Raw genomic sequence first — 26,984 nt, forward strand, 5'->3', positions numbered from 1 at the left:
CAGAATATATAGATCAGAATCAGAGAATGAAGTGAACTTCCTGTCACTTTGTTTCATCCAGGTCTTTTAGGAGTAAAGCGTCTGTTGCTTAGCCATTTCGTCACTCATTTTAAGTATAATACAAGGCATTTTTAAAGTTTTTCCAGCAAGTTCTCCAATGATTAATTTGTCATTTGTTTCTACCTTCTGGCAATAATTCATTTCAGAATTTCTAAATAGACTTCTTGAGCTTCTTTCTACTTTAAAATGTTTAAAATGTTTATCTAGGTATGTAAGTGGATTCAAGTCCTATCTGGGGACATCTTAAAGCTTTGCTTTGACCCAGTACATGTTTTTATTTTCGCTTCCTGCCTGGTTAGGTTTAGGCAGTAAAACTAGGTTAGGTTCTGCATCTGAACAGACCATTTTACACCACTAAAATGTTTTAGAAAGCTGTTTCTTATGTTAGCTGAGTTATTGTGCACTACACTATCAAAAAGCAAATGCATTTATTTTTATAGCAGTTATAGGTCCCTTTATCTGGCAGCATGGTGATTTGGTAGTCAGTGCTTTTACCTCACAGCAAGAAGGTTCTAGGTTTGAATTGAGACCGAGGCCTTTCTATGTGGAGTTTGCATGTCCTCTCCGATTACACCTTACTTTCATTGTCTTAGTGGAAGAAAACAGATGGACATATCTTCCCCAGCAAACATTTTGTTCCATTTACAACAAAAAAATAAAGCAAAGTGTCAGATATCCAGTGATATGGCCCACAAATAACTACATTTACCAAATGTTAGGGAAACCTTTTTTAGGCAATTTAAAAAAATAGCTGATGGATCAGATTTTTTGTAGGTCAAGCTCTAATAATGTTATGCTTGCTCCATGCAAGGCTGTATAGCTCCAAGTTTTACGTTATAAGTAGCAACTACTAAGATTGTGAGTGCCAAAACTGATTAAAGGAGCATTTCCAAAGGAAGTGACAGGTGACAATGTAGAGCAGCGACCATAAAAAATCTATAAAATTTGCATTTCAACATTTCAGGTGGCTGCAGCTGAAATATTTGTTGGTTACATGAAGGTAGTGGGTCTAATGTTAATCTCTCGCAAATTCAAGTAGGTGATTACAATGAGATTGAAGAATGCCATTGGTTGATATGTGAGAGGGTTACCTAGCTAATCGTAACTCGGATTGTCCCCTAGTATGTTTTCACAAAAAAAAAACCCAAAACAGCTATGAAAAAGGTGTGATTTTGCATTCTCTTATTATCTTATATATATATTGGTCAACAAACTCAGTATTGGTTCCATTTCTGTTTGTCTTCTACATACTTCAAAACAATTCTAGGTCATTTTCCCTATAGACGATCCTGCAGTGCTGTATAACTGACAGCCAGGTGGAGGAATGCCGAACATTAGAGGAATATTTTGGGGTGTGCCTTGAGAGAAATCATCTAATTCTACACAGGGATAAAATCAAAGGATTAATGTTCAACTTCAAAGAGAAGAGTACTATTATAAAGCCCTTGTCATCCTGGAACAGGATGCTGATGTCAGGGAGGAGTCCTCACCTGAATGTCCACTTCAACAACGAACTGAACTGGAAGACCAATGGAGAGGGTAAATTTAAAAAAAAAAAAAGGTAATGAGTGGACTGCATTTTATGTAATTGTAGGATTTACTGTATCAAAAACCTAAAACTGGTCTGCCTGAAATACTTTGCGACATTTTTCATTTCTGTCGTTTCTGCTTTTTATTGCACTTGATCAAAATATTAATATACTCGAAATCTTGTCATTTGATCTTTTTCCTTACAAAGGACAGTTACAAACTCTACATTATCAGAGACAACCCACCCAGTCTGCTTGTCAGTTATTTAAGCGGTAAGATACAGTTGCACCAGTAATGGTTGTGGTCACACTCTCTGTCCTCTACGCTTACTTCAGAGCGCCACTCTCACTGTGTCACAAAACACACACCGATCTGGAGGTGTCACATAAACACACTGACCTGAAAGCTTCTTCCTCAACAGAGATATATGTGCCAAAGTGACAGAAAACCCAAAAAGCAAATAAAATGCTGCATCTCAAATTCAAGACTTAAATATTTGTACAGACAGTAGAAAGATTTAGGTAATAAAACAAAAATATTTAAGAATCAATCAAGCAAGGCTTTATTCGCCACGTGCAGGTTCCCCTGCAGTGAAATAGGACCCCCGCCCCCCGACCACACACAACACAGACATCACATGGGGATATGGGGATACAGGTCGGAGATCGGTAGCGTTACAGAAAAAAAACCCACTGAAATATACACTACAATGGGAAAGTACAAGAGGAAAAAAGAGACTTCTACTCATGCTGGGCTCCTGGGAGGACAGCATGAAAGTCATTAAAAATCCATGCTGCACAATCATTTCACCCTGGAAAAAGAACAATTCAAAGAAATAATTAAAGCCAGCACTCCTGGCTAAAAAAATTCTTACATTTTTCAAAATCTGTTGAAAAATGTTGGAATATATTGTTAAAGAAAAGCATAACATTACAACTTTGCACTAGTTTCACTTTACCTGATGTTAATGACATAAATTCAAACATATCAGGTTTTCCAGTTGAACTCGCCTTTTCCAGTCACTTTTTATTTTTAACAGAATGGGAAGACAGTAGGGGAATGATGCGAGCATCCATGTGGTATGCACTTTAACTACTTTGACTTTTCAGTCATGGTGTAATCAGCTTCAGTAATGTCTGTTTTGCACTGATTTCTTAAGTACTGGTTTCAATATAGACTTAAATGAAATGAGAAAAAAGAAATAAAAACTCATCATAAGACTGCACTAGAAATGTTGCAGTATGCATGCGGTCACATTTTTATAGATAGAGGTATAGAACAACAACACATTATAGCTCATTCGCTTTAAGCAAATATCCACAATGTTATATGACATAAAGGGATGATGGGGTGGTAAACAGATCTAATCCAGTCCAAAAGCCTTGACAGCCATGTAGATCTGCTGCCGCTTCACTGCATCCTGTCTTTTGTATTTGTCAGCCTTCATCATCGTAAACACAACAGCAGAAAACATCAATGTGTCCTTTTTCTGGGAAAATACAATACAAAAATATTATAAACATTAAAACTTGAAAATCTAACACACTCTACCATTAGGTACTTTACCTGTTGGCTTTTCAAATCACCAAAGTTTTTCTCCAGGACAGCAGCTTGAATATAGGACATATAAGTAATTAATGCAAATGTAAGATTCATAACATCTAGAACTCTGAATAACTCCAACTACCTTTGCAATAATCACTGTTGGTTTTCTTGATTGTGTAAGCGAGGACAGCAATAACAATCAGAACCAGTACAGGACACAGCAGAAAAATAACTGTTGTGGCACTCTGTGACCACACGCTGCACCCTGGGACAATATTAAAAATAAATATATGACAAAATTAAAGTTACACAATCACTTATTTTTCTGATTTTCTAAACAATAGACAGAAAGAGAAGCTGAGAGAGAAACTGGTACCTTGAATGTCCAGTTTAGTTCCTTTTCCATACAATATCTCCCCACATGTGGCAACAGCACAGTAGTAAGTCCCAGCATCAGAGGAGCTGATGTTCTTAGAGAAGCGATACGCACAGCTCTTTTCAGTCTCTGATCTTTTCTCACATTCATGATGTCCGTTTCCATTAGTATAGATAATACTAGGATGAGATCTATGTGATCCTTCTTTGAACCAGAATACCTCAAGACCCCCTGGACATGTCTTATTAACTGAGCTGGAGAGAACTGAACATTGGAGAGTCACTGAGTCTCCTAGACGGGTGGTCTTCTCCTGAACAACGGTATAGTTTGATATCCTCTGGGTGTTTCCTTTGGAATATGAAACCGCATTAACAAATGATACTACAAAGAAAATTTGTATATATATATTTCAAATATAACTTTAGCTGTAACATTCAGTCTAACGATTACAATGAATATATTTAGATGCATTTGGATTTATACAGAAATTTGAGAAATATAGATGATGTCCAACTGGGAAAGAAAAATCGTACTTAGAGATAACATTTCTTAACATTTATAAAGTGCATTTATAACATCTTAAAATTGCATGAAAGGAAATCACATTATTACCTTTTACTAACAAATATGTCCCCGTCCATGTAGTATCTTGGAGCCACTCTGTGAACCCACAGTGATAGATTCCCTCATCCTCTTGATTTGTTCTCAAAATCGTCAGGTTGCTAACATTTTTATCATAATCAGCCTCCCATCTTGAGTTATCAAATTCAGGTGCAAACTTAGGTGTTGCAGATTCCTTTAGTGTCCATATTATTTTCAGAGTGTCTCCAAGACTCTGCTTATACCAGTGGATGTCTCTGCGGCCAGTCTCAGTCTTGGGTAGAACACATGTGAAGGTTACAGGTCCCCCGAGGTGAGCTGTAGTTACTGGAACGAGTGCAGCTAAATAGAAAACGAAAATCTAAAAGTCAGACAAAGCAATGCAGGAAACAGCTTACATGTGTGGGAAAAAATTGTATAAACACTTACATCCTCGATTAACAAAGAGCAGTGCAATCCATAATCTGATCATCTTGTAAAGGCCTTGTGTTATGGACTTAGGTGCTTGACTGACTGTGGGAGGCATTGAAACATGGGCCCTTTATGTCACCCTTCAAATAGATCTGATTGGTTATCTCTGAATACAGATTCAAGAGCTCTCCCTCTTACATTGGTTGCATCCACGTATTTGAAGAGCAAATTAAATGTTTCTCATTCAGTCACTCATTTAAATTATAATCTAATTCATTTTCTATTGAATGTTGTGTTTCATCATTGTTCCATTTCTGCTTGGTTAGCTTTAGCCAGTAAAACCAAGTTAGATGCTGGATTTAAAAGGAGCTTTTTATACTTAAAACCCCTCAGAAAGTTCTGTTTTTTATGTTACCTGAGTTACTGTGCGCTGAAGACACAAGCAAAGATTTTATATGCATTTATTCATACAGATGTCAGAGGTTGCTTACTTTACAATTGGTCAATCACATATTGCACAAATTATTCTTTTTGTGAAGTCCCACAGCTAGACTGTATTCTTTGTAATTCTGTGAAAATATGAAAACAAATGCATAGATCTTTTTTTATTAATCTTATTAGATCACATAACTCCATCTTTCTAATCAGTCTAAAGTCTTCAGATGTTGGACAGCATGGTACTTTGGTGATTAGTACTTCTGCCTGACATGAAATAGGTTTTGGGTTTCAAATATAGGTTGGGGCCTATATCTGCATGCCCTCTCTGGATACTCTTGCTTCATCCTCCAATCCAAAGACATGAATGGTGTTAGGTTAATTGGTCATTCTAAATTCAGTAACACGTGTCAGTGTGATAATGAGTGGTTGTCTCCCTGTCACCCATGTAAAAGGCTGTGTCCCAATTAAGAGACTGCACGCTTTAAGTACGCATTTTAAGTGCGGTTACGTCACCACCACGCGACGACGGCTGTCCCAATTCGAAGTGTACTTCAAATGCATACTCCAAATGCGCCGTCGATTTCCCCAAATTTCAAGCGTGGTCCGGTGCACGCTTCGTAGTCCCATATATCCCACAATTCATAGCGCGGCGGTGGGTGTGGATAATTTTGCCGCAAAATACGGCAGAAGGGAGCGGCCGAAGAGGTTGGTTTTTTTTTTCAAAACTTTATTGAAATTATAAAGCGAACAGTCAGTCATTCCAGTTCAATTTGTACAGTAGACATACAAGGCAAATAAGAGTAACAATATACAGTACAATGAAATAAGAAGGATAAATAAATAAAGGATAAAAAAGAAAAAAAGAAAAAAAAGGGGGGGGGGGGAATGTGACAGACTTTATAACAACTTTGTATTTGAAAGTTGTGACAGCTCATTCGTTACACATTTCTGAATGAATTTCAATCGAGGATAAACCTTTTATATTGGAAGTTAATTTAAGAGAGTTCGAGTAATATTCAATTTCAATCAAAAACAAATTAAATGATGGGGTTGAGTCTTGAAATTGACATGTATGTATATGGAATTTCCCTAATAAGATGGAGCGGCCGAAGAGTGAACTGTCAAAAGTACTGAATATGACGTCACTTATTTATGTGCGAATGTTTAATTATTAAAGTCAGTCATATATCCACAAACACAACAAGCTGAAAGTCAGTGATATGTGTGTATATATATATATCATAATAATCTGACAATAATATAATATTGGCCATATTATATTTACATTACCACAGTGAGATTGCTTTAGTCTCGTGAACAACATTAACTAATTGTTATTTACTAACTAATCTTAAATGACTGTTCAGCACAGAAATGAAGCCCAACAATCATGTTTTACAGTCCCGTGGTCTCAGCCTCAGATACTCAACTAATCAAAGTGATGTCATGACAAAAATGAATGACTTACAAAACATTTTTCTCCTTCATTTCTGTCAAACAAAGCTGTATGTAACGTGTCTCACGGTTAGTATCATGGTTGCTAGCCAACCTGAACAGCGCGACGAAGCGTATACCGTCCCATTTCACAAGCCTCTCACTTCCGCACTTCTCGTACTTATAGTACGCACCGTACGTAGTACGCGTAGTGCGCGTACTTCAAGCGTGCAGACCCTGAATTGGGACACAGCTAAAAACTGGCAACCTCTCCAGGGTTTACTCCACCACTTGCCCTGTGACAGCCAGCCTCCTGTCACCCTGAAGTAACTAAGTGGAAGAAAACGGATTGATGGATCTTAAAAAGGCTAATTTCATAATCTTGTTTATTTGTAGCAAAATCAAACAGGGTATTTATGGCATGGCTACCATAATCACCATACAGTGATATGGTGGCCAATATAGCCAACATGTTCAAGTTGAGCCTTCACCGCAGTAAAAGCACAAACCAACAGGTGGCATGACAGTGGATATAGCCATCTTGTCAAGTGTGGTGGTGTGGATACAGGACACAAACGCAGGGCTCTCTCTGCAGAATTAGGGATTTTATTTACAGTGAAACAACACTGACGAAAAGTGCAACAGTCCTCTATGTGTGAGTTCCTTTTCCCCTTTCGTGCTCACTCTCCGTTCCCCTGCTGTGACTTCTACTGTGTCCATGGTGAGTGGTGTTTATGTACAAAAGTGCTCAACTCCCTCCACTTGTGTCTGCAAACTAAACAAGCAAACGATGAGTACCTGCCAACTCCACTCTGAAACTCTGTCATACACTTGTTGATGACTCTCAACGATCCAGCTTCGACTGAAGCTCAGCTCAGCTGTTAAATAACTCTTCACATGGGGTTGATCGGCAACAGCTAAGTGTCAGTAACTTTCAAGTGTGGCTGGCTTGGCAGTGGGAAACTCCCTGAACCTGACATCTCCATAAAACCGCCGTACCTCCCCCCCCCCCCACACACACACACACACCAGCTCGCACACGGGAAACGAGGGACGGGGACATGGCTGCGGCAGGTCACTCAGCGAGGACTGCAGCCATGACACATCTTACAGATGCTGTAATTTGTAAAGACTAATACCGATAACTCAGACAATATTTTTAAACTGCATTGTCATATTATCTTAGTAAAAACTTGTAAATAGTTAACACATAAATGTTTGGAAAATCTGTTTCTCTAGTCTACAAAAATAATCAGATTTTTAAACCACCCAACAGCAATATGTGTATAATAACAATGAGACAGAAAATAATCCTAACCCGATTTTTAGTAGGGGATCCTCTCCGTTATTCTATTGAGCACATTCCAATTATAAGCAGCAACTACTAAGATTTAGGTTACCAAAGGCAATTAAAGAAGCACATGGGATGACACGACAACGAGCAGAGGAAAACACAGGCTTAAATACACAGAGGAGTAACAAGGGAAGGAGAAACACATGGGGAACACAGCTGGGAGAAATCAAACACAATGAGATGCGGAGGAAGCAAAACTGAATAAACGAACACAAGATATGAGACTACAAAAGGTAAACAGGAAACATGAGACTGGCCCAGAGACATGGACTTGACACTGAGACAAGAAGACATGACAGGGGAGACAGAGATTACAGAGAAGTACAGAACACAGAGATTTTACAGTATAACAAGCTTAATCTCCCCTGCCTGAATGCTTTACAATTTTTGCTGTTTTATAATGCACTTGACCACGATATTAAGATTACATTTTCAACTTTACTGTCACTTGAACGTTGTCATTGTGCAAAGAACGGTGATGACAAACCCAGCCTGCTTGTCCGTTACTTAAGCAGGAAGAGATGCACTAGTATACAGAGCTGAGGAGGTGGTTGTGGTTACACTCTCCATCCTCTACTCTCACTTCAGAGCACCACTCTCACAGTGCAACATAAACAAACTGACCTGGAAGCTTCTGGTGTAATTGAAACATATGTACCAATGTATGTAGTGATAGAGCAATGTGATGTGAATCATAGGAGAATGTGAATAAACGAGCTGAGACTTCAATCTGTATATCTGTACACACAGTGGAAGATTTAGGTAAATTTACAAAGACAGAAGAAAGAAAATGTTCAATCATTTGAATGACGAAAGAAAAAGAGAAAATATTTAAAGAGCTAGTCTAACTACACTTGCTGCTTGACAATAAGACAGTTCAATCAAGTAATAACCTGCAATTTCCTGAGACAGTCCTGTGTCCAGCCTATGCTTACAAATGTAGAGACAGCTGCAAACAAGAAATGTAACAACTGAAAATATACTTTAAATAATATAAATAAAGACTGAATAAAGGCTCAGACTCTTATGTCTATCATCTCCCATGTTGTAATAAGTATTTTGTTTCTGTGCACAAAACTATTTGTACACGACGGATGCAAAGATGAAGATAAACAGAGTTGATGCACAGAAGCAGCATTGCTGTGTTTGGACTTTTCTTCCTGTTTTCTTTTTGGTTTCAAAGAGCTGGTCTAGTAGCACTTTATGTATTTTTAAAAGAAAAGTGGAACGGCACTATAATAGTAACTACGCTTAGCTTTTACATCAATACAAGGAGCTGTTAGAGCATGTTTGAGGAAGGCACACACAGAGACCTGCTTAGTCATGCTGCAGTTCTTGATCACAGTCTGTGTCTGCAGATATACAACAGATACAGTTTTTGTGGTTGATTTTCTTTTTTAAAAGACACTTTAAAAAAAAAATAAGCACATTAACGTAGCTGAAATGATCAGTTCTATTTGTTTTTTATAACTAGTCTGTTTAAGTGCCTTAAGGCTCGTCTCGCATTTTATCTAGGGAGAAAGCTCACAGTGATATCTGTTGTGAGTGAACAGATTCAGTGTTTGTTCAAGAGGCAGAGAAATTGGCCATTACAACGTTTGTCTGTCAGTGTATCTGATGAATGTGGCTTTGCTTGCTCTTTTCTTTTGACATGCAAAGGGGCATTCACTACAAGCATAAGACATAAAAAGATATAATAGAAAGACACTTATAGCTCAGATTCTAGTGTTTTTTGCTTGTTTATTTGCTTGTTTTCTTTTCTAAGCAGCAAAAAATTTAACACCGTCTCAGCGACAATTCACACCAGTATCAGTGCTCTATCAAACAGACCTACCTTTGTGGTTTTGGCTACATTTTTTATTGTGCTGCTAAGCAAAGAAGAAGATAACTTTACAAACAATGAATTTATTTATAATTAATATTTACAATAGATTTATACCATTAAGGTTAACAGAAGTGAATAATAAGCAAACTGACCAAGGCTAAATTACAAACACAAAACTCCACGCTCTGGCCAGAACAAAAGTAGCACTAAGCTATAAGTTGAAACAAAACTACAATGCCAAGAATTTTTTTTTAATCTTATACTCAAGTAAGACTATGTCATTAAAGAAGAGTATAATTCTACACACTTGCACTGAACTCACTCTGCCTGCTATTAATGATATAAATTCAAACATATATGTCATTTCAGGCTATGAACTATGCAGCTTTTAGTTGCTCCACAACAAAAGTAAAAGAATCAAAGAAAAAAAAGAGAGGAGAGTCACTAGCAGACTGTGGACACTGCAGGTTTTCTGTCAGATTAGCATCATCAATCCTCTGTATAGGCAGAAAAAGGCCAGAGCAGTAGTCCTTTAACAGATGCTTAAAAACCGATGGGACCCCTGTTTTGTTTTGTTTTTTAAATTAAGGTTATTTTGGAGATAGTTAATGATGATGCAATAAGCTTACTGGTGATTGACTGAACATGTTATTATTAACAGGAACAGAACAAAAAAAAATGAAATACAAAAATAAAATAAAATTAAAGTCCATTGGCTCTAAGGAAACATCCTCAGTGTTGTGGGGGTAAGCATGGGAAACAGATCTAATCCGGTCCAAAATTCATGGAAATCTGCTGCCTCTTCACGGCCTTTATGTTCTTTTTATCTTGTATCACAGTAAAGATGACAGCAGAAAACACTGATGTGTCCTTTTCCTGGAAAAATAAAAAAAATATTAGAAACATCAAAACCAGAAAAGCTAGTAATGCACACACACTAAACACTTTTTTACGCTTTATTCAACATTTGTACACTCTTGGTGTTCCTGGTCAAAAATGATCAAGCATTGAGTTACACCCCCCTTTGTAAGATGAACATACATACGCACTGATCCATATGTATAATGCATGCACATATGAGCACAAACATTGTTTCAGTAGTATCTAACTTTTTCTCATAGGTTGGGTATTTAATGCTCACAGGTCACTGTGTGACAGCATCATGCCAGGTCAATATACCCTGAGGGCGGCTCTTTATTACGTATTTGATTACTAGACAGGTGATTAGGAAAGAGGCCACGACACTGGCAGTAAGGATGGATTAAAGGAGCAAGTGTCAGAAGCTGAAGATGTCATGGAATATAATCCAGAACAAGAAATGACAGATGAGGAGCAATTCAGTGATGAAGAGGAAGGCCATGATGAGGCCATCGCATTTAAGTCAAAGAATGGAAACGTATCAACACCTGAGAATTAAATTGGGCCTTCAGCTGAAAAGGTCATCAGGATGACCGCAGGACCTAAAAATATGCCATATCCTGGATTGGTGATGTCAAATTCTGCTTTGAACAGAGTCCATCAAAACCATAGTGGTAAATTTGACCAACTTGGAAGGGAGACAGATTTACAAAGATAATTGGAGTGTGTCGAGCGCCATCCACTCATCTGTCAGACGCAAGTGCAGTTTGGGGGAAATTTCCTCCATACAAAAATAAAATATTTCCGTTAGAGTTTTGACAGGGAACACAGCAAGTGTTATCTTCTGTGACTGTATAAAAAATTTGAATTGTTTCACAGCAAATGTCCATGGTAACTTTGGCCCAAAGCAGTCTGTAATGTTTCATCTGATTATTGCTTATTGTCAAAGTAATGCACAAATTATGTTTTTTAGAATATGAATTCAAGGCATATTAGCTCAGCTTTTGTGAGTCCTAATGAAAAATTGTTTAACACAAAATAAACACAACATGACCGATGTACCATTATTTACTTTACCTGTTGTCTTTTGAAATCACCAGAGTTTTTCTCCAGGATAGTAGCTTGAATATAGAACATATAAATAATTATTAGAAATGTAACATTCATCCATTTTGTTAACTTCACAGACAGCTATGAACTTTGATTACCTTTGCAATAATCACTGTTGGTTTTCTTGATTGCGTAAGCGAGGAAAGCAACAACAATCAGAACCAAGATGGGACATAGCAGAAAAATAACTGTAGTGGCACTCTGTGACCACATGCTGCACCCAGGAACTAAATTAAAGGTAAAAAAACAACAAAAATAAATTTAAGGACAATATAAATTACAAAATTACCTTTTTTAAATTTTACCTTCTATGAAATCACTATGAACGTGAAACAAAAGGCACTTATTTTTCTGATATTCTAAGAAACAGATAAATGAAACCAGTACCTTGAAGTTTAGTTCCTTTTCCAAACAATATCTTCCCACATGTGGCCACAGCACAATAGTAAGTCCCTTCTTCTGAGGAGCTAATACTTTTATTGAACTGATAAACACAACTCTGCTGAGTCGCAGAGTTACTCCCACATTCATGATGTCTGTTTCCATCAGTGTAGATGATGCTAGGATGAGATGGATTTGATCCTTGTCTAAACCAGAACATACTGAGACCTCCGGAACATGTATTGTTATCAAAATTAGAGAGGAGTGAACAATGAAGAGTGACTGAGCCTCCTGGAGGGGCTATTTTCTTTTGAACAACAGAATAGTTCGATGTTCTCTGGGTGTTTCCTGTGTAATATAAATATATTAATAAATGTGATTATAAAGTACTCTGAAAGACAAATAGTTTCAGTTTTCAAAAATATAGACCAAACGTATCTAAATGTAAATGTAATGTTTTCAAAACATGCTCATTCATAAATTATTTTCTTTAGTATTGAATTTTAGCTGCTGAAGCAAACTTTTATAGAAGAATCACATTATTACCTTTTACTAACAAATATGTCGCAGTCCATTTGGTATCTTGGAGCCATGCTGTGAATCCGCAGTGATAGATTCCCTCGTCCTCTTGTCTTGTCCTCAAAATGGTCAGTTTGCTCAAATTCTTGTCATAATTAACATCCCATTTTGAGTTGTTGAACTCAGGTGCAAAGGCACGTGCTGCAGAGTCCTTCACTGTCCAAATCCTTTGCAGACTGTCCCCAGGACTCTGCTTGTACCAGTCGACTCTACGGCTGTACACGGTCTTAGGCAGGTCACACAGCAAAGTTGCAGGTTCACCGAGTTGAACTGTAGTTACTGGAATAAGTGTGTCTAATTTGAAAGAAAACATACAAAACCTAAAACATTAAGTCACAATGATGCAGGAAAGCACCAGGTAAAAGTGAACGATAAAGCCAACGTACTTATATGTTGAAAATAACGTTAATAAAATAATAAAGCACTTACATCCTCGATGAAGAAGAAGCAGTATGACCCACAACGCATTCATGTTGGTATTCTCTCTTTTTAGTGACCTTGTAGAAATTTCAGTCAGTGTAGGGGGTAACATGGACCTTTTACACCACACTGTCAAATGCATCTGATTGGTTATCACAGAATAAATATTCAAGTGCAGTTCCTGTCACATGGGTCTCATCCAGGTCTTTGATGAGCAAATTGCCTTTTTCTTTATCCGGCTTCTCACTTTTTTTTAAATATAACATAAGCCTTTTGTAGTTTTTGTTAGAGACAAAATTTTACTTCAACTTTCCCTGCAGTGTCTTAAAAGTTTACAATAGGATGTAGAGGAGCAGTTGTATGAACACACCTGACTTTCACTCAGAAGACTGAGGTTTGAGTCTTATCTGGAATATTTTTGTATTGACTCACTGAGTACTGTGAAGTTTAGACAATAGCTACTTGGTGTTTTTAGAAACCAAACCTACTTAGTGGGACTTGGGTTCCCATCGTGTCACCTTGCTGGTTCTATGACTCAGTGTTTCCAGTTTTCTTATTTTTGCATTTTACTATTGTTTAGTTTCCTCGTTCTTCCTGCTTTAATCATTTGTATTTCTGGTTGTGACTTCTTGTTCATTTAATCTGTTCTCATTTGTGCCTCCCTGTGTAGTCTATCGTGTGTGTTTAGTTCTGTCTCATTCTTCTGTGTTCCATGTTTCTCACTTTGTTTCTCTTGTCTCTCTGCTCCAGGGTCATGCATCCAGTTCTCCATTTAGTCACATCTCCGTGTCTCAGTGTCAAGTCTGTGTCTTTGTGAATGTCTTGGTTTCCTGTTTTACTTTGACAGTCTTGCATCATTTGTTAATGTTTCCAGTTTTTCTTCCTTCCCGTCTCGTTATGTGTGATTACTCCTTACTCCCAGCTGTGCTCTCCTCCTGTATCTCATTCCCTTGTTATCTCTCGGTGTGTCCCTCTGCCTGTTGTTGCCTTGCTGTGAGTTTCCTCCGTGCTTCTGGTAAATACCTAGTTTTCTGTTGCTGGTTGAGTTTTTTTTTAGTTTTCTAGTTAGAGTTTCATGTCTCTAATTTCTGGTTTAGTTCTCTTGTATTTAGTGTTGAGTTTTGTACAGCAAAATAAAGCTACGTCCTTTAGTTTATCCTTCTGTGTCTCGAGTCCTGCATTTGTGTCCTACATTCTGCCTGTCACACAGCTAAACATGAAACACAGAGCATTTTACAGTTTTGGAAAGGCAGTGTTCTTGGCTTTTCATGGCTACCAGGATTTCCATTCTCTGACTTCTGTAAAAGCAAAAACACAGGAATACATTTTTCCATATCATTAGAGGTTGCTTAATGTTACAATATGTTATAAGTTATAATAACATTTTACACAAATAACTTTTTTCACAAATCTTATCTGGGGGAGGAAAATTTGCAGACACAGCTGTTTGGAGACCTAAACACACTTGCATCAACTTCAAAACACTGGGTATTACAACAAGACTTACCGAATATATTGTAAAAATGAATGAGTATAGCCAAGTGTTTACGCAGTTAACGAGCATGCCCAAAGCAGCAGTGTCCATAGTTCAAATCTTAATGAGTTTTGAATTTCTAGATCAGTACCGGTCCGTGGCCCGGGGGTTGGTTCTAATGTGCTGCATACCCATTAATCCACCCCATTCTCCTCTCATGTAAGTGTTCCCTCTGCCACAGTTCAATATTCCATCCCCAACCCACTGAAGTAATTATTCATCTTTTATCTACAGTCCTCTGTATATCCGTGTATCAGTCATTGAGCTGTACTAACTCTGGTTCTTGATATAGAAACCTTCATGTCAAAATGTGTGTGAAGAAAACATGTAGCATCGCAAAATTGTTGCTTAACATTGTTTTCTATGGCGTCAAAATGGCTTCTCTCTTGGTTGTAGTACTAATGCTTCAAAATGGATTACACTGTCTAATAAGCAATGTCAAAATGGATATGCCCATCTTTAGTTTTTGACCTTTCACGTTCTCTCGCTTTTCTCTTTCACAAATTTAACCATTAGAATACACATTTCTATCTCCGATCGGGATTTCTTATTGGACTGGTGACTTCTATCCGACTATCATGCATATCATGATTGTCTGGCATCCTCTTCTGTCAAACCTCTGCTTGTCCTCCTTCAAACCACTCAAAAGTAAGCTCCACCCACTCCACCCTGCTGCTATCATTATGCCACAAATCACCCCAGACACTTCCCTCCGCCCACTCCACCCTGCCTACACTCTGTTCTTCAGCTCTGTTGTGCACTCTCTATTGCTTTGGAAGATTGACCCTAGGTGTTTGAACTCATCCACCTTCACAACTTATGCCTTGCACTTCTCATTTCTACTATTTCTCTGTCACTGCTCACACATCTGCCGTGACTCTGTTCTCATGCTTGACTTGCACAACCTTCACATACTTGCATATTAAAAACTAAGAGAACTATTAAAATGTTTCCAGGTCCTGACATTACACATTGCCATTTGCTGTCACATCTGCAGTTTGTTTTTTTGTTTTTTACAATTATCATTTTAATTCATTTTAACTGAAACAACCATCAACAATCTGGCACATGAAGTTAACTTTGTGTTAAAGTATATAATCTAGTGTAGCCTTACTGTGTTTCTTTGATGGTAGTTCATTTTTTGTTTTTTCCAATACCATGTAAGTAAAATAATTTAATTGTAAAGTAAATGAACATTATTTTCTGTTAAGACAAATGGTTACATAACACCCCATGTTTTCTAAGCTTTAATATAAAGATGTCTAAGCCTTCAAAGCAATGCAGTTCTTTATAATGTGATGCAACGTAAAAATGTCCACATGTCACCCATTTTGAGTAGTCATATTTCACAGCGATGTCAATTCTGTGTTCCACAGTTGTGAGGAAGAAGTAAAAACCTAAATGTAGAGTCACATTGCAGAGTATTTAAAAAAAGAAATGAGAACTAATATAAATCTAAAGTTAAACAGAGTCCAAAGAGAAACAGACAAAACAAAACAAGGAACCAGGATGAATGGAGAACATGCAGAATAACTCATAGCAGCACATGAGGAATGAACTGACACTTGCACAAAGAGGAACAGAGGGTTACATAATATGTACAAACAGAGGGCTGACTTTAATAATATAAAATAGCTTTTATTAGTCCCATAGTTGGGAAATTCACAGGGCACATAGGCAGGGAACACACATTAAGTAATATTTAACACTATTAATAATTGTGTTAGTAATTAACGAACATTAGACAAAAGAGGGATGTGAAGCCACCAAAGAGCATCACAGCTTCTTCCCAAACCAAAAAACCCCAAAACAAACAAACAAGCAAACACATTTAAACAAAATAGCACACACAAAAACTGGACTTCTACAGAATACAAATGTGTGTGATGTTAGACTTGAGGAACTGCATAGTATTCAGTATGACAAAGAAATTCTTCAGAAGGGATATCAAGCCTCAATGCTGTTAAGTCCTACAGATTCCAGTTTTCCAGAACAACTATAGTACTAATGAGCATACATTATTCAGTACACAAATAGTTAATTTATGGCTAAAACACTGACATCACTGTAGACTGTTTCTCCCTCTGTCACTTTTTCATTCCTTCGCTCTACTTTACCATTTTTCCTCCTGTTGAAAGCTGGTACAGTATAAACCATGAGGTCCTCTTCTGTCTGAGGAAATAGATGAAGTTTATGATGAGATGGGAATGTTAATTATAAACACGTAGCTAAAACATTAAAACATTTTAATTTTTTCAGTTTTACCTGCTGACCTTGCTGATCACCATCACTGCCTGTTTGGAAGACAGAGACGTTTAAGATGAAAGATGCTGTAGGCTGATTACAAAACAAACAAACAAACAAATAAATAAATAATGTCTATTACCATTCCAACAATCACAAGAGTTTTTCTTGATGGTATAGATGAGGAAACCTATAACCATCAGACTTGTAACCAAAGCAGCACATAACAAAAAGAGAGCTGTGTTGGCCGTCTGCAAATTCCACATGTCAGGTGCTGTAAAAATATAATCACCCAATAATTGTGATTATTTTGGTAACATTATCAATTAAAACAAATATATTTTATTGATCACATGGGTATGTTGTGCAGAAGTGTAAAATTTACCTTTAATGTCCAGTTTTGATTCATTTCCAAAAATGATCTGTCCACATATGGCCACAGCACAGTAGTAAGGCCCAGGATCAGAGGAGCTGACGTTCCTTGAGAAGCTGTAGACACATTTACGTTGTGAGGGAGCTTCAGGACTCCCACATTCATCACCACTGTTTCCATGAACATAAATGGAATGGGATTTGTCTGATCCAGCTCTGAACCAGTACACACTGGGATTTTCTGGACACGTTTTCTTCTCATACTTAGAGAGGACTGAACACTGCAGAGTCTCTTGGGCTCCTGAATGAATACGATCAGAAGATCGCATTTGTATGACATCAGGTTCTGGACCTTTTGAAAAAGATTAACATAAATAAATAAATGAACTTTATTGAGATGCCATTGAATTGAACATTTTAAAATTAGACTCATAAGCACATAGACTTTTTTTTTTTACCTTTGATTGTCAGAAATGTTCCCTCCAAAAAGGTCATAGCAAGCTGTCTGACTTTTATGCAGTAGTAAAAACCAGTATCACTTAGTTTAGTTTTACTGATTTGCATAATAAAGGTTCCAGGTTCTTGTTTTACTGTAATATGAGACGTATTGTTAACATCGTCATAATCAAAGGTGAATGTTCCTCCCAAGAATTCAAACTGGTTTCCAGAAACAAGTCTGATCCAAAATAATGATTCCTGGTGCAAAAGTGTTGACTGGCGAATACACGAAAGTGTCACATTTTGTCCAACATCAACAGTCTTTGTCACAAAATTGTGATCATTTGAGCAACCTGAAAAAACAAACAAACAAAAAAAGTTATGATACTTGTAAACAAATACTATTACAAACAAGAAAGATAAACTGTTGTCTGCCACGTGCTAAATTACTGTGAGAACATATGCATGGTACTTTAATTATAACTGCAACACGTCTTTGATACATACTTACCCCCCATTCTGGCTGTCAGCAGGAAATAAAATAGGACCATCATTTTCTTATTAAAACACATTTACATTGGAGCATATGATGATATGACCAGCTTTAAAATAGACGTGCAATGTGGGAGGGAACAATTTTAGATCAGTCTGATTGGCCTTGCTTTGCTTTCTCATTCACTATATTACCACAGTGGAAATATCAACTATATTTCCTACATAAACACATGAAACAACACCAACAACTAGAACCAATCATGATTAGTGTGAAGCATTTCTTTTGTGTTGTTTAATTCAAACACATTAAACATAAAACATTCTTTTCATTATATGTTTAGAAAGTCTGACGTTTTCAGCTGAAACTAAATAGGTCTGTCTGACTGGGGCAAATACAAATCTACAGTGATGTGAAAGAGAAAGTACACCCCCTTTCAATCGTAATGTGTTTCACTCACTATTCTGAAACATTATTTATCAATAGACCCTGAGATTAACAACTCAGACACACAATTTCATTATTTATGTACAACAAACTGGGTTAAATTTAAGCAGAATAGGATTCAATAGCTGGATCTGAAAACTTTTAAAACCACCATTATGTCTCTGTCGAAGAATGTTGGCACACTTTTCTTTACAATACTGCTTCAGTTGTTTAGTTTGAGGTTTGTACTCTTTGACTATGTAAAGCTCTCTTGATGTCTGAATTTTGATGAGCTATCATAAGATCTTGACTCTTTTCTTTTTCAACCATTCTGTGGAAGATCTGCTGTTGCAGGATCTTTTTGTTGTTACATGATTCAGCTTTGGTCAAGCAGTTAGATGTTTGAGAGATGTGCTTACATCAGACTCTAGATTATTTTGATATACAGGGAGTGCAGAATTATTAGGCAAATGAGTATTTTGTCCACATCATCCTCTTCATGCATGTTGTCTTACTCCAAGCTGTATAGGCTCGAAAGCCTACTACCAATTAAGCATATTACGTGATGTGCATCTCTGTAATGAGAAGGGGTGTGGTCTAATGACATCAACACCCTATATCAGGTGTGCATAATTATTAGGCAATGTCCTTTCCTTTGGCAAAATGGGTCAAAAGAAGGGCTTGACAGGCTCAGAAAAGTCAAAAATAGTGAGATATCTTGCAGAGGGATGCAGCAGTCTCAAAATTGCAAAGCTTCTGAAGCGTGATCGTCGAACAATCAGGCGTTTCATTCAAAATAGTCAACAGGGTCGCAAGAAGCGTGTGGAAAAACCAAGGCGCAAAATAACTGCCCATGAACTGAGAAAAGTCAAGCGTGCAGCTGCCAAGATGCCACTTGCCACCAGTTTGGCCATATTTCAGAGCTGCAACATCACTGGAGTGCCCAAAAGCACAAGGTGTGCAATACTCAGAGACATGGCCAAGGTAAGAAAGGCTGAAAGACGACCACCACTGAACAAGACACACAAGCTGAAACGTCAAGACTGGGCCAAGAAATATCTCAAGACTGGTTTTTCTAAGGTTTTATGGACTGATGAAATGAGAGTGAGTCTTGATGGGCCAGATGGATGGGCCCGTGGCTGGATTGGTAAAGGGCAGAGAGCTCCAGTCCGACTCAGACGCCAGCAAGGTGGAGGTGCAGTACTGGTTTGGGCTGGTATCATCAAAGATGAGCTTGTGGGGCCTTTTCGGGTTGAGGATGGAGTCAAGCTCAACTCCCAGTCCTACTGCCGGTTTCTGGAAGACACCTTCTTCAAGCAGTGGTACAGGAAGAAGTCTGCATCCTTCAAGAAAAACATGATTTTCATGCAGGACAATGCTCACACGCGTCCAAGTACTCCACAGCGTGGCTGGCAAGAAAGGGTATAAAAGAAGAAAAACTAATGACATGGCCTCCTTGTTCACCTGATCTGAACCCCATTGAGAACCTGTGGTCCATCATCAAATGTGAGATTTACAAGGAGGGAAAACAGTACACCTCTCTGAACAGTGTCTGGGAGGCTGTGGTTGCTGCTGCACGCAATGTTGATGGTGAACAGATCAAAACACTGACAGAATCCATGGATGGCAGGCTTTTGAGTGTCCTTGCAAAGAAAGGTGGCTATATTGGTCGCTGATTTGTTTTTGTTTTGTTTTTGAATGTCAGAAATGTATATTTGTGAATGTGGAGATGTTATATTGGTTTCACTGGTAAAAATAAATGATTGAAATGGGTATATATTTGTTTTTTGTTAAGTTGCCTAATAATTATGCACAGTAATAGTCACCTGAACACACAGATATCCCCCTAAAATAGTTAAAACTAAAAACAAACTAAAACTACTTCCAAAAACATTCAGCTTTGATATTAATGAGTTTTTTGGGTTCATTGAGAACATGGTTGTTGTTCAATAATAACATTATTCCTCAAAAATACAACTTGCCTAATAATTCTGCACTCCCTGTACAGTGGTGTCCTGGCTACAAAATAAGCCCAAATTATCACCCATGCGTCACTGTGCTTGATAGCTATTATGAGGTGTTAATGCTCATATGTTCTGTTTGTTTATCACCAAACTCATGGCACTGTCTATTATGGCTAAAAATCTCCAGCTTGATCTTCTCTGTTCAAAGAACATTGTTCCCGAAGTTTTGTGTTTGCTGAGATGAACAGTACACAGTACAGCAGTCTGCATGGTATTTGACAAAGAATAACATCAATTATAGAATCATTTATAGGAAACATGTTGTCTTCCCACCATGGTCACAGAACACAATCAGAACATTCTATGTACAGGATAACTGGTACAAATACATCTTAAAACAGAGGATTATATAGACAAAACATAACACTAGCCTAATACTTCTAGATAATACTAACCTTTCTGTTTGGCCATCAGAGAAGGTCAAGGCTATTCAGTCCATTTATAAGACTACTGTCATGAATTCTTAAAACCCCTTTTTTGTAGTTTCTCTGAATATTGCACAGCCTGACCCTGGGTTGAATTTGCCGGGGTGTCCATTCATGAGAAAATTAGAAACTCTCTCAAATACTTGGCAATTAATCTAAATGTGTTCAGGTTTTGAAAGACTTTTCTTTTTCACTAGTGAATAATGGACTCCTATTTTTTTGAGTTGGGGTGGGGGCTTCCCCAAGACCGATGGGCAGCAACAATTGCTTCACTGAGATAATTAATCATCCATTAATTACAGGTGACCAATTTGTTAACAATTCTCAGGGTAAATATGAGTTGGGGTTCTTTGGGTTGTTTTTCTTTGTTTGTTTGTTTGTTTTCTTGTCTTGTTGTGTTAATGTCCTAAACAACAGGAGAAGAGAACAGGAAGCATTCGTGTTTAATATAACCAAAACTCTAAATACAAACTGAGTAAGATATCGTGTCAAAGTCATGCAATATGGTATCCACAGCAGTATACAATGCAAATAAAGTTAGCAGTTGTCTATGGGACGCCGTTTGTAAACTGAAACATGCCGACATTAACAGCAACATTTTTCCACATTTAGCTCTAAATCTTACAAAAACATGTTTTTTCGAGTCATTTTTTACAACATTTAGTAAAATATTTGTAACTTTTCATATTTAAAACAGGATTTTAAATGTTAAATCTAAATGCTAAATGTTAAATCTAAATGTTAAATGTTAAATCTAAATGCTAAATGTTAAATGTAAATATTATATTTAAATGTAAATGTTAAATGTTAAATGTAAATATTATATTTAAATGTAAATGTTAAATGTTAAATCTAAATGTTATATATAAATCTAAATGTTAAATGTTAAATCTAAATATTATATATAAATCTAAATGTTAAATGTTAAATCTAAATATTATATATAAATCTAAATGTTAAATGTTAAATCTAAATGTTATATATAAATCCAAATGTTAAATGTTAAATCTAAATGTTATATATAAATCTAAATGTTAAATGTTAAATCTAAATGTTATATATAAATCTAAATGTTAAATGTTAAATCTAAATGTTACAGGAAACTAAATATTTAGCTAATATGCAAATTTATTGTACGGGTCAACGGAAATACCAAAATAAAAGCTTCAAGAAAACCTCCCGCGCTAAAGTGTGCCGGTCGTGGTCAGGTTCTGTGTTTGCGCTCCTCTTACGGTCACTTTTGACTGCCATGAGCTGCTTCGACTATTCCCTACCAGCATCTCCAGCGATTTAGCTGAAAACATTGGAAGAGCCGTTTTGTCGGCCATCCAACGATTCAGCGGTAGTGCACCCGCGACCTCACAAACGCCGCAGCACTTGGTAAGTTTATTGTATAGCATTTTGGACGGGTTGATAGCAGTGTTAGCAAAACTAGCAAAGCTAAATTACTTAGCTAGTCCTCAATTATTTCATTTGGTAGGCAGCAGACAGAGATCGAGCATCATACAACTCTATTTATTTATTTGGTAGGTAGGTAACAGTCGTTCTTGATGTAAATGTTTCCTTAGGAATCCAGCAATGCACCTGGACCAAGTAGACCTGCCGTCTCCACTGGGATACCATACTGCTCGGTAGGCCTTCTTACACATATCATTTAGCTGACTGATTTTTGTTTTTTCTTTGGTGTAATATGTCACCTTAAATTAAATCCTGTCAAAGTAATGATTCTGATTCTACATACATTTCATCTTCTTAGGGGTCCATTACTAGCAGTGTCACATCACCACCAACAACATTCACAAGTTTTACGTCATATTTTATTACTGTTTTTGCTGTGAAGTGTCTTTTGATTGCTCACTTTCATATTTTAAAACTATTGATAAAATATTACTCTAGCTAATCTGTCACAGTACAATTGCCTCAAATTACCCATCTTTTGTTATAGAATTGTGCTCATTGAGATTTTCTGTGCCGTGTTCTAGGATGGTTACCAAGGAAGGCTTCAGATTTCCAAAGAGGAATTGGAAAATGTTCTTTCCCTGAAAACATCTTTTACTGAAGCTGCATCTATCCTTTCCATCTCCAGGCCCACTCTGTATAAGTTACTGCAAGACTATAATATCTCAGAGTCAAAATTCAATGTAATCAGTGACCATGAGTTAGATCAGATAGTGTCCCAGATAAAAACTGAACATCCAAATGTTGGAGAAGTGATGCTGATGGGTCATCTGCGTTCCAAAAACATAGTGGTTCAAAGATGGTGCGTAAGAAAGTCACTGCGGAGGGTGGACTCGGCTGGTGTTCTATCCAGGAGAAGAACTGCAGTTGCTCGGCGAGTATATTCTGTGCCTCATCCAAATTTCATATGGCACATAGATGGAAATCACAAACTGATTCACTGGAAGTTTGTTGTTCATGGTGCAATAGATGGATACAGCAGGATGTTGATGTTTCTTCAGTGCTCCAGCAATAATCGAGCTGAGACTGTGAAAGCCCTCTTTACTGCAGCTGTTGGACAATTTGGCAGACCCCTGCATATCAGGACTGATCACGGAGGAGAGAATGCTCAGATTTGGGAGGACATGCGAGCAAGCAGGGGTGAAAGCTCTGTCTTAATGGGAAGTTCTGTGCACAACCAGAGGATTGAGCGTTTCAACCGAGACTTAAACAACAACTGTAGCCGCATTTATGCACCTATATTTTATGAATTGGAATCACTTGGTATCCTAGACTTAGAAAATGCAACAGACCTATTTTGCCTTCATTATGTGTTTCTACCATGAATCAACCGCACTTTGAAGGAATTCAAAGCTGGATATAACAATCACTCTGTTTCCACTGAAGGTAATAGAACTCCCATCCAGCTTTTTGCCTGCGGAACTCATGTGTCTCATCGTCACAACCCAGAACTTTCTACAGCAGAGGTCTCCATACCCTCCTTGTCAAACTCTGAAAGTAGGTTTGTCCCATTAAATGACAGCGATTTACAAGAGCTATATACAAGCATTCACCCTTTTGAAGAAGACAACAATAATGGTAAAACATTGTTTCAACGAACACAGCAGTATATTTTTAACAAACTTGTAAATGTGTGACCTCAACCACAGGATACCAGCGATGTTCTAAAGAGTGATGACACTTAGCATTCTTAAATGCTGTACAGCAAATGCAGTTTTTGTACTACTGCAGAAGCCCCTCCCCTCTAGCAGTGATGCCTCCTGCCACATAAGGACTCAGAGTTAATGACTGACAGTGACTCATAGGCTATTCAGAAGGCTACAACCACTTTTAGTTTATGGGTAAAACCAGTTATTCAGATTGCAGTAAAGATCAAATTCACACTGTAATACAGTATAACAGTGAAAATTATCAACACGGAACAGTCAGTCTTTAAATCAATTCACAAGATTATCTACAGTATTGTTTTAATCATTGTAAAGTTGCAATAGTCTTAATAAATGTTGCTGTTAGATGTCTAAGTAATCCTGGCTTGTTCTACAAAGCATGTTTAGTATACTCTGTGCATAAACTGTTTTGAAGTGTCCTTGTTTAAAAAAGAAAAGCTTAATAAAATTATTGTATTACACCAGTGACTTTATTGATTTGTCGTTGAAAATACAGAGTTAGCATTTTTATAAATCTATTGAAGCTTTGAAAATTGTTACATTTCAACATTAAATGCAGTCAGAATTTATTTCAACTATCTTGTATGAAGCAAAGTTACTTGAAACTACAATTAATGAACAGGATTAGAGTTAACAAACCCACCATTTTAATTTCACTTTTTTGGAACATGTTTAGATGGTGCTGAATAAAGCTCCATTCATGAGTGCTACTAAGAAGCAGTAATGAAAAGCATCATCATCAGCCATTGTTGTTTCATTCACAAAAAGCTGAAGCTCATTTGCACATGTGTGTGCAATCGGGAGATGTTTGCTTTCATCGTGAATGAATGTTATTTTAGGAGCTGGTTGAAAACCTATGGCTGGAACCTTGCTGCTCCCGGTGGCAAAAGCCAAGATGTGACCAGGCCTCAAAGCCTTCACAAATGCCTCTTCATCCTTGGTAAGAGTCCTTTCTCCAAGTGAGTCTCTCAGCTCTTCATCTAAAAACAAAGAAAAACCACCATTAACCTGGGGACACTAAAATAGTTAAAGCTTGAGCTAACAACTAAATGATGGCTAATGTTTTTATAAAAAATACAGAGGTTCTGTCTTTGCCTTGCTTGTCAGTTGTAAGCTATCATACATCTTTATTCCTGTTTTGTGTGTGCATGTGACATAAAAAGACAAAGTTTTACTTTAGTGTCCTGAATTGTTTCATGGCCACACTACATTATATGTGAATTTCTGCTTACTTTCGACACACTGGAGAAATTCCCGAAATTTGACCACCATCAGCTCCTCTCTAACTCTTCTGTTGCTCCCAAGGACAGAATAGCTTGGCCTGAGAACCCCAGCAATTAAACTGGCTGTCAGATCTTTGTCCTCCCCCGATAGGTCAAGCAGAACACGCAAACTGGGGTTCTCTCTCAGGAGTGATAAAATCTAGACAGAAAAGTTTAAATAATGGTTAAATTCCAGTTTTCAATACAAAAAGTAGCTCACTCTAAATGATTATAAAATAATGACCAATTGATACAGAAAAAAAATAAATCTCACTCCATAGTAGGACAAGCCATCAGTTAGTTGATCGAAACAGCTTTGCCGTTGCAGAACTGCAAGGTATAGAGCTGCATTTTTCACGAACAGATCTTTATTGGCCACGGTGACTGTGAGTGGAAGACCTTCAACTTGATATCGGCATGAGTCGCAGCAGCTGACTGCTTCCTCCAAATCATGTTGAGTTGTTGCATTTACAACCTAAATATTTAAGAAAAACACTTTAAATGTTTGTTTTTTACCAGTGTACACAAATACTGCAGATGGTTCATTTTAATTGGACTCGAAACGTTTTTGTTTTGGTTTATTTGGCTGTATTTCACCAATATTTTTTTTTTAACAAAAAGGAAACAAATTGAAAATATAATACATGGAATTGCCTCTAATAACCAAAAGTGTATTTATTATATATTATAAAAGAAGACCAGAAGACTTGTGAATATAGGAAATATTACAATATTCTTGTTATAATATTGCAATTCACCTTTTTCAGATTCTCTCTTAACTCAGGGTCACCTATATCATCCGGTGTTAGGTGTACTTGAAGCAATGTCTCCTGACTAGGGATGGGTACCGGTGTCCGGTGCCATCATGGCACCGGTTCTGACATAAACGGTAGTAACCAGACCGAAAAGCAGCGCACATTTCGGTGCTTTATTTCGGTGCTTTTTTTTTCCTGAGCTGTGATACACTTTTAGCCAATCGTTTTATGTTTCCGAGGATAGTAGGCGGGCCAGGTACGTACGTTCTGTTAGCGCAGAGCTACAGATTAAAAATGTCCAAGGCGAAGCGGTCAAAAGTCTGGCTGTACTTCACAGCAAAATATGCAAACTCAGCAGCAACAAGTGCTTTAAGCTGATACTGCGATACTGTCAAAGGAGGTAACACCTCGAATCTCATGAAACACCTGGCGACGCATAGCGTTTTTTTAAAAGCCGAGAAATGCGCCGTATTTGATGGCAGCAGCAGCCGTTCTTCTCTGCGTGAGTAGCTTAATGTTGTTCTTGTGTGATTTACGTTGTGTAGGCTAACCACGTTATTACATTAATGCATGTAAGGTGAACTAGCAAACATCATCATAGCTACATGCGGCTGTCTTCTTGTTTGATGGCAGATACTCCCTTCACCCTGGCCAAAAAGGCTAAAATGACCAAAGAAAAAGTGGAAAACAGCTAAACATGAGAGGTTTTTGGACAAAGTTTGTGTTTTTTCCATTGTTTAAGCACTGCTTCCAGCCAAGAGTGATACCATATATGCCCCATAGCTGCAGAAAAGGCTAACATTGTTATCTTTTTACAAAAAAACAGCTGAACATGAGAGGTTTTTGGACCAATTTTGTGTTCTCCATTCTTTAAGCACCGGTTTGAGCACCGTTTGAGCACCGGCACCGTTTCAAAAGTACCGATTTGGCACCGGTATCGGATAAAACCTAAACGATACCCATCC

The 26,984-nt window shown here is 37.5% G+C and overlaps 4 protein-coding genes and 1 long non-coding RNA gene across 5 annotated transcripts; 1 reads left to right on the forward strand and 4 right to left on the reverse strand.

Annotated features, from left to right (window-relative positions):
• Positions 1 to 2,953: 2,953 nt before the first annotated feature.
• LOC146716801 (signal-regulatory protein beta-2-like) lies at positions 2,954 to 4,583 on the reverse strand. The gene is made up of 6 exons (XM_085435321.1): positions 4,541 to 4,583; positions 4,124 to 4,453; positions 3,512 to 3,859; positions 3,278 to 3,400; positions 3,157 to 3,200; positions 2,954 to 3,079 (listed from the first exon to the last, which is right to left on the reverse strand). Exons 1-6 carry the CDS (start codon positions 4,581 to 4,583, stop codon positions 2,954 to 2,956), a joined length of 1,014 nt encoding a protein of 337 aa, XP_085291447.1.
• A 5,755-nt stretch (positions 4,584 to 10,338) lies between these two features.
• On the reverse strand, positions 10,339 to 12,973 carry LOC146716802 (uncharacterized). The gene is made up of 6 exons (XM_085434751.1): positions 12,931 to 12,973; positions 12,469 to 12,795; positions 11,929 to 12,270; positions 11,640 to 11,768; positions 11,509 to 11,552; positions 10,339 to 10,449 (listed from the first exon to the last, which is right to left on the reverse strand). The coding sequence occupies exons 1-6, from the start codon at positions 12,971 to 12,973 to the stop codon at positions 10,339 to 10,341; spliced, it is 996 nt and encodes a 331-aa protein (XP_085290877.1).
• A 3,590-nt stretch (positions 12,974 to 16,563) lies between these two features.
• Positions 16,564 to 18,027, reverse strand: LOC146716803 (uncharacterized). Its single transcript, XM_085434762.1, has 6 exons — positions 18,021 to 18,027; positions 17,530 to 17,862; positions 17,085 to 17,423; positions 16,833 to 16,937; positions 16,721 to 16,751; positions 16,564 to 16,627 (listed from the first exon to the last, which is right to left on the reverse strand). The coding sequence occupies exons 1-6, from the start codon at positions 18,025 to 18,027 to the stop codon at positions 16,564 to 16,566; spliced, it is 879 nt and encodes a 292-aa protein (XP_085290888.1).
• Positions 18,028 to 20,632: 2,605 nt separating this feature from the next.
• LOC146716804 (uncharacterized) lies at positions 20,633 to 24,463 on the forward strand. The gene is made up of 4 exons (XM_085434772.1): positions 20,633 to 20,646; positions 22,155 to 22,257; positions 22,446 to 22,508; positions 22,860 to 24,463. Exons 1-4 carry the CDS (start codon positions 20,633 to 20,635, stop codon positions 23,658 to 23,660), a joined length of 981 nt encoding a protein of 326 aa, XP_085290898.1. The 3' UTR covers positions 23,661 to 24,463.
• A 77-nt stretch (positions 24,464 to 24,540) lies between these two features.
• LOC146716805 (uncharacterized) lies at positions 24,541 to 25,621 on the reverse strand. Its single transcript, XR_014922264.1, has 3 exons — positions 25,539 to 25,621; positions 25,235 to 25,424; positions 24,541 to 24,982 (listed from the first exon to the last, which is right to left on the reverse strand). It is a non-coding gene; the product is annotated as an uncharacterized LOC146716805 (long non-coding RNA).
• Between the last annotated feature and the right edge of the window lie 1,363 nt (positions 25,622 to 26,984).

This window comes from Copadichromis virginalis, linkage group LG2 (genome assembly GCF_057382275.1).
Source record: "Copadichromis virginalis isolate Kocher_CV1m ecotype Utaka linkage group LG2, C_Virginalis_male_GT1.1, whole genome shotgun sequence".
NCBI lineage: Eukaryota > Metazoa > Chordata > Actinopteri > Cichliformes > Cichlidae > Copadichromis > Copadichromis virginalis.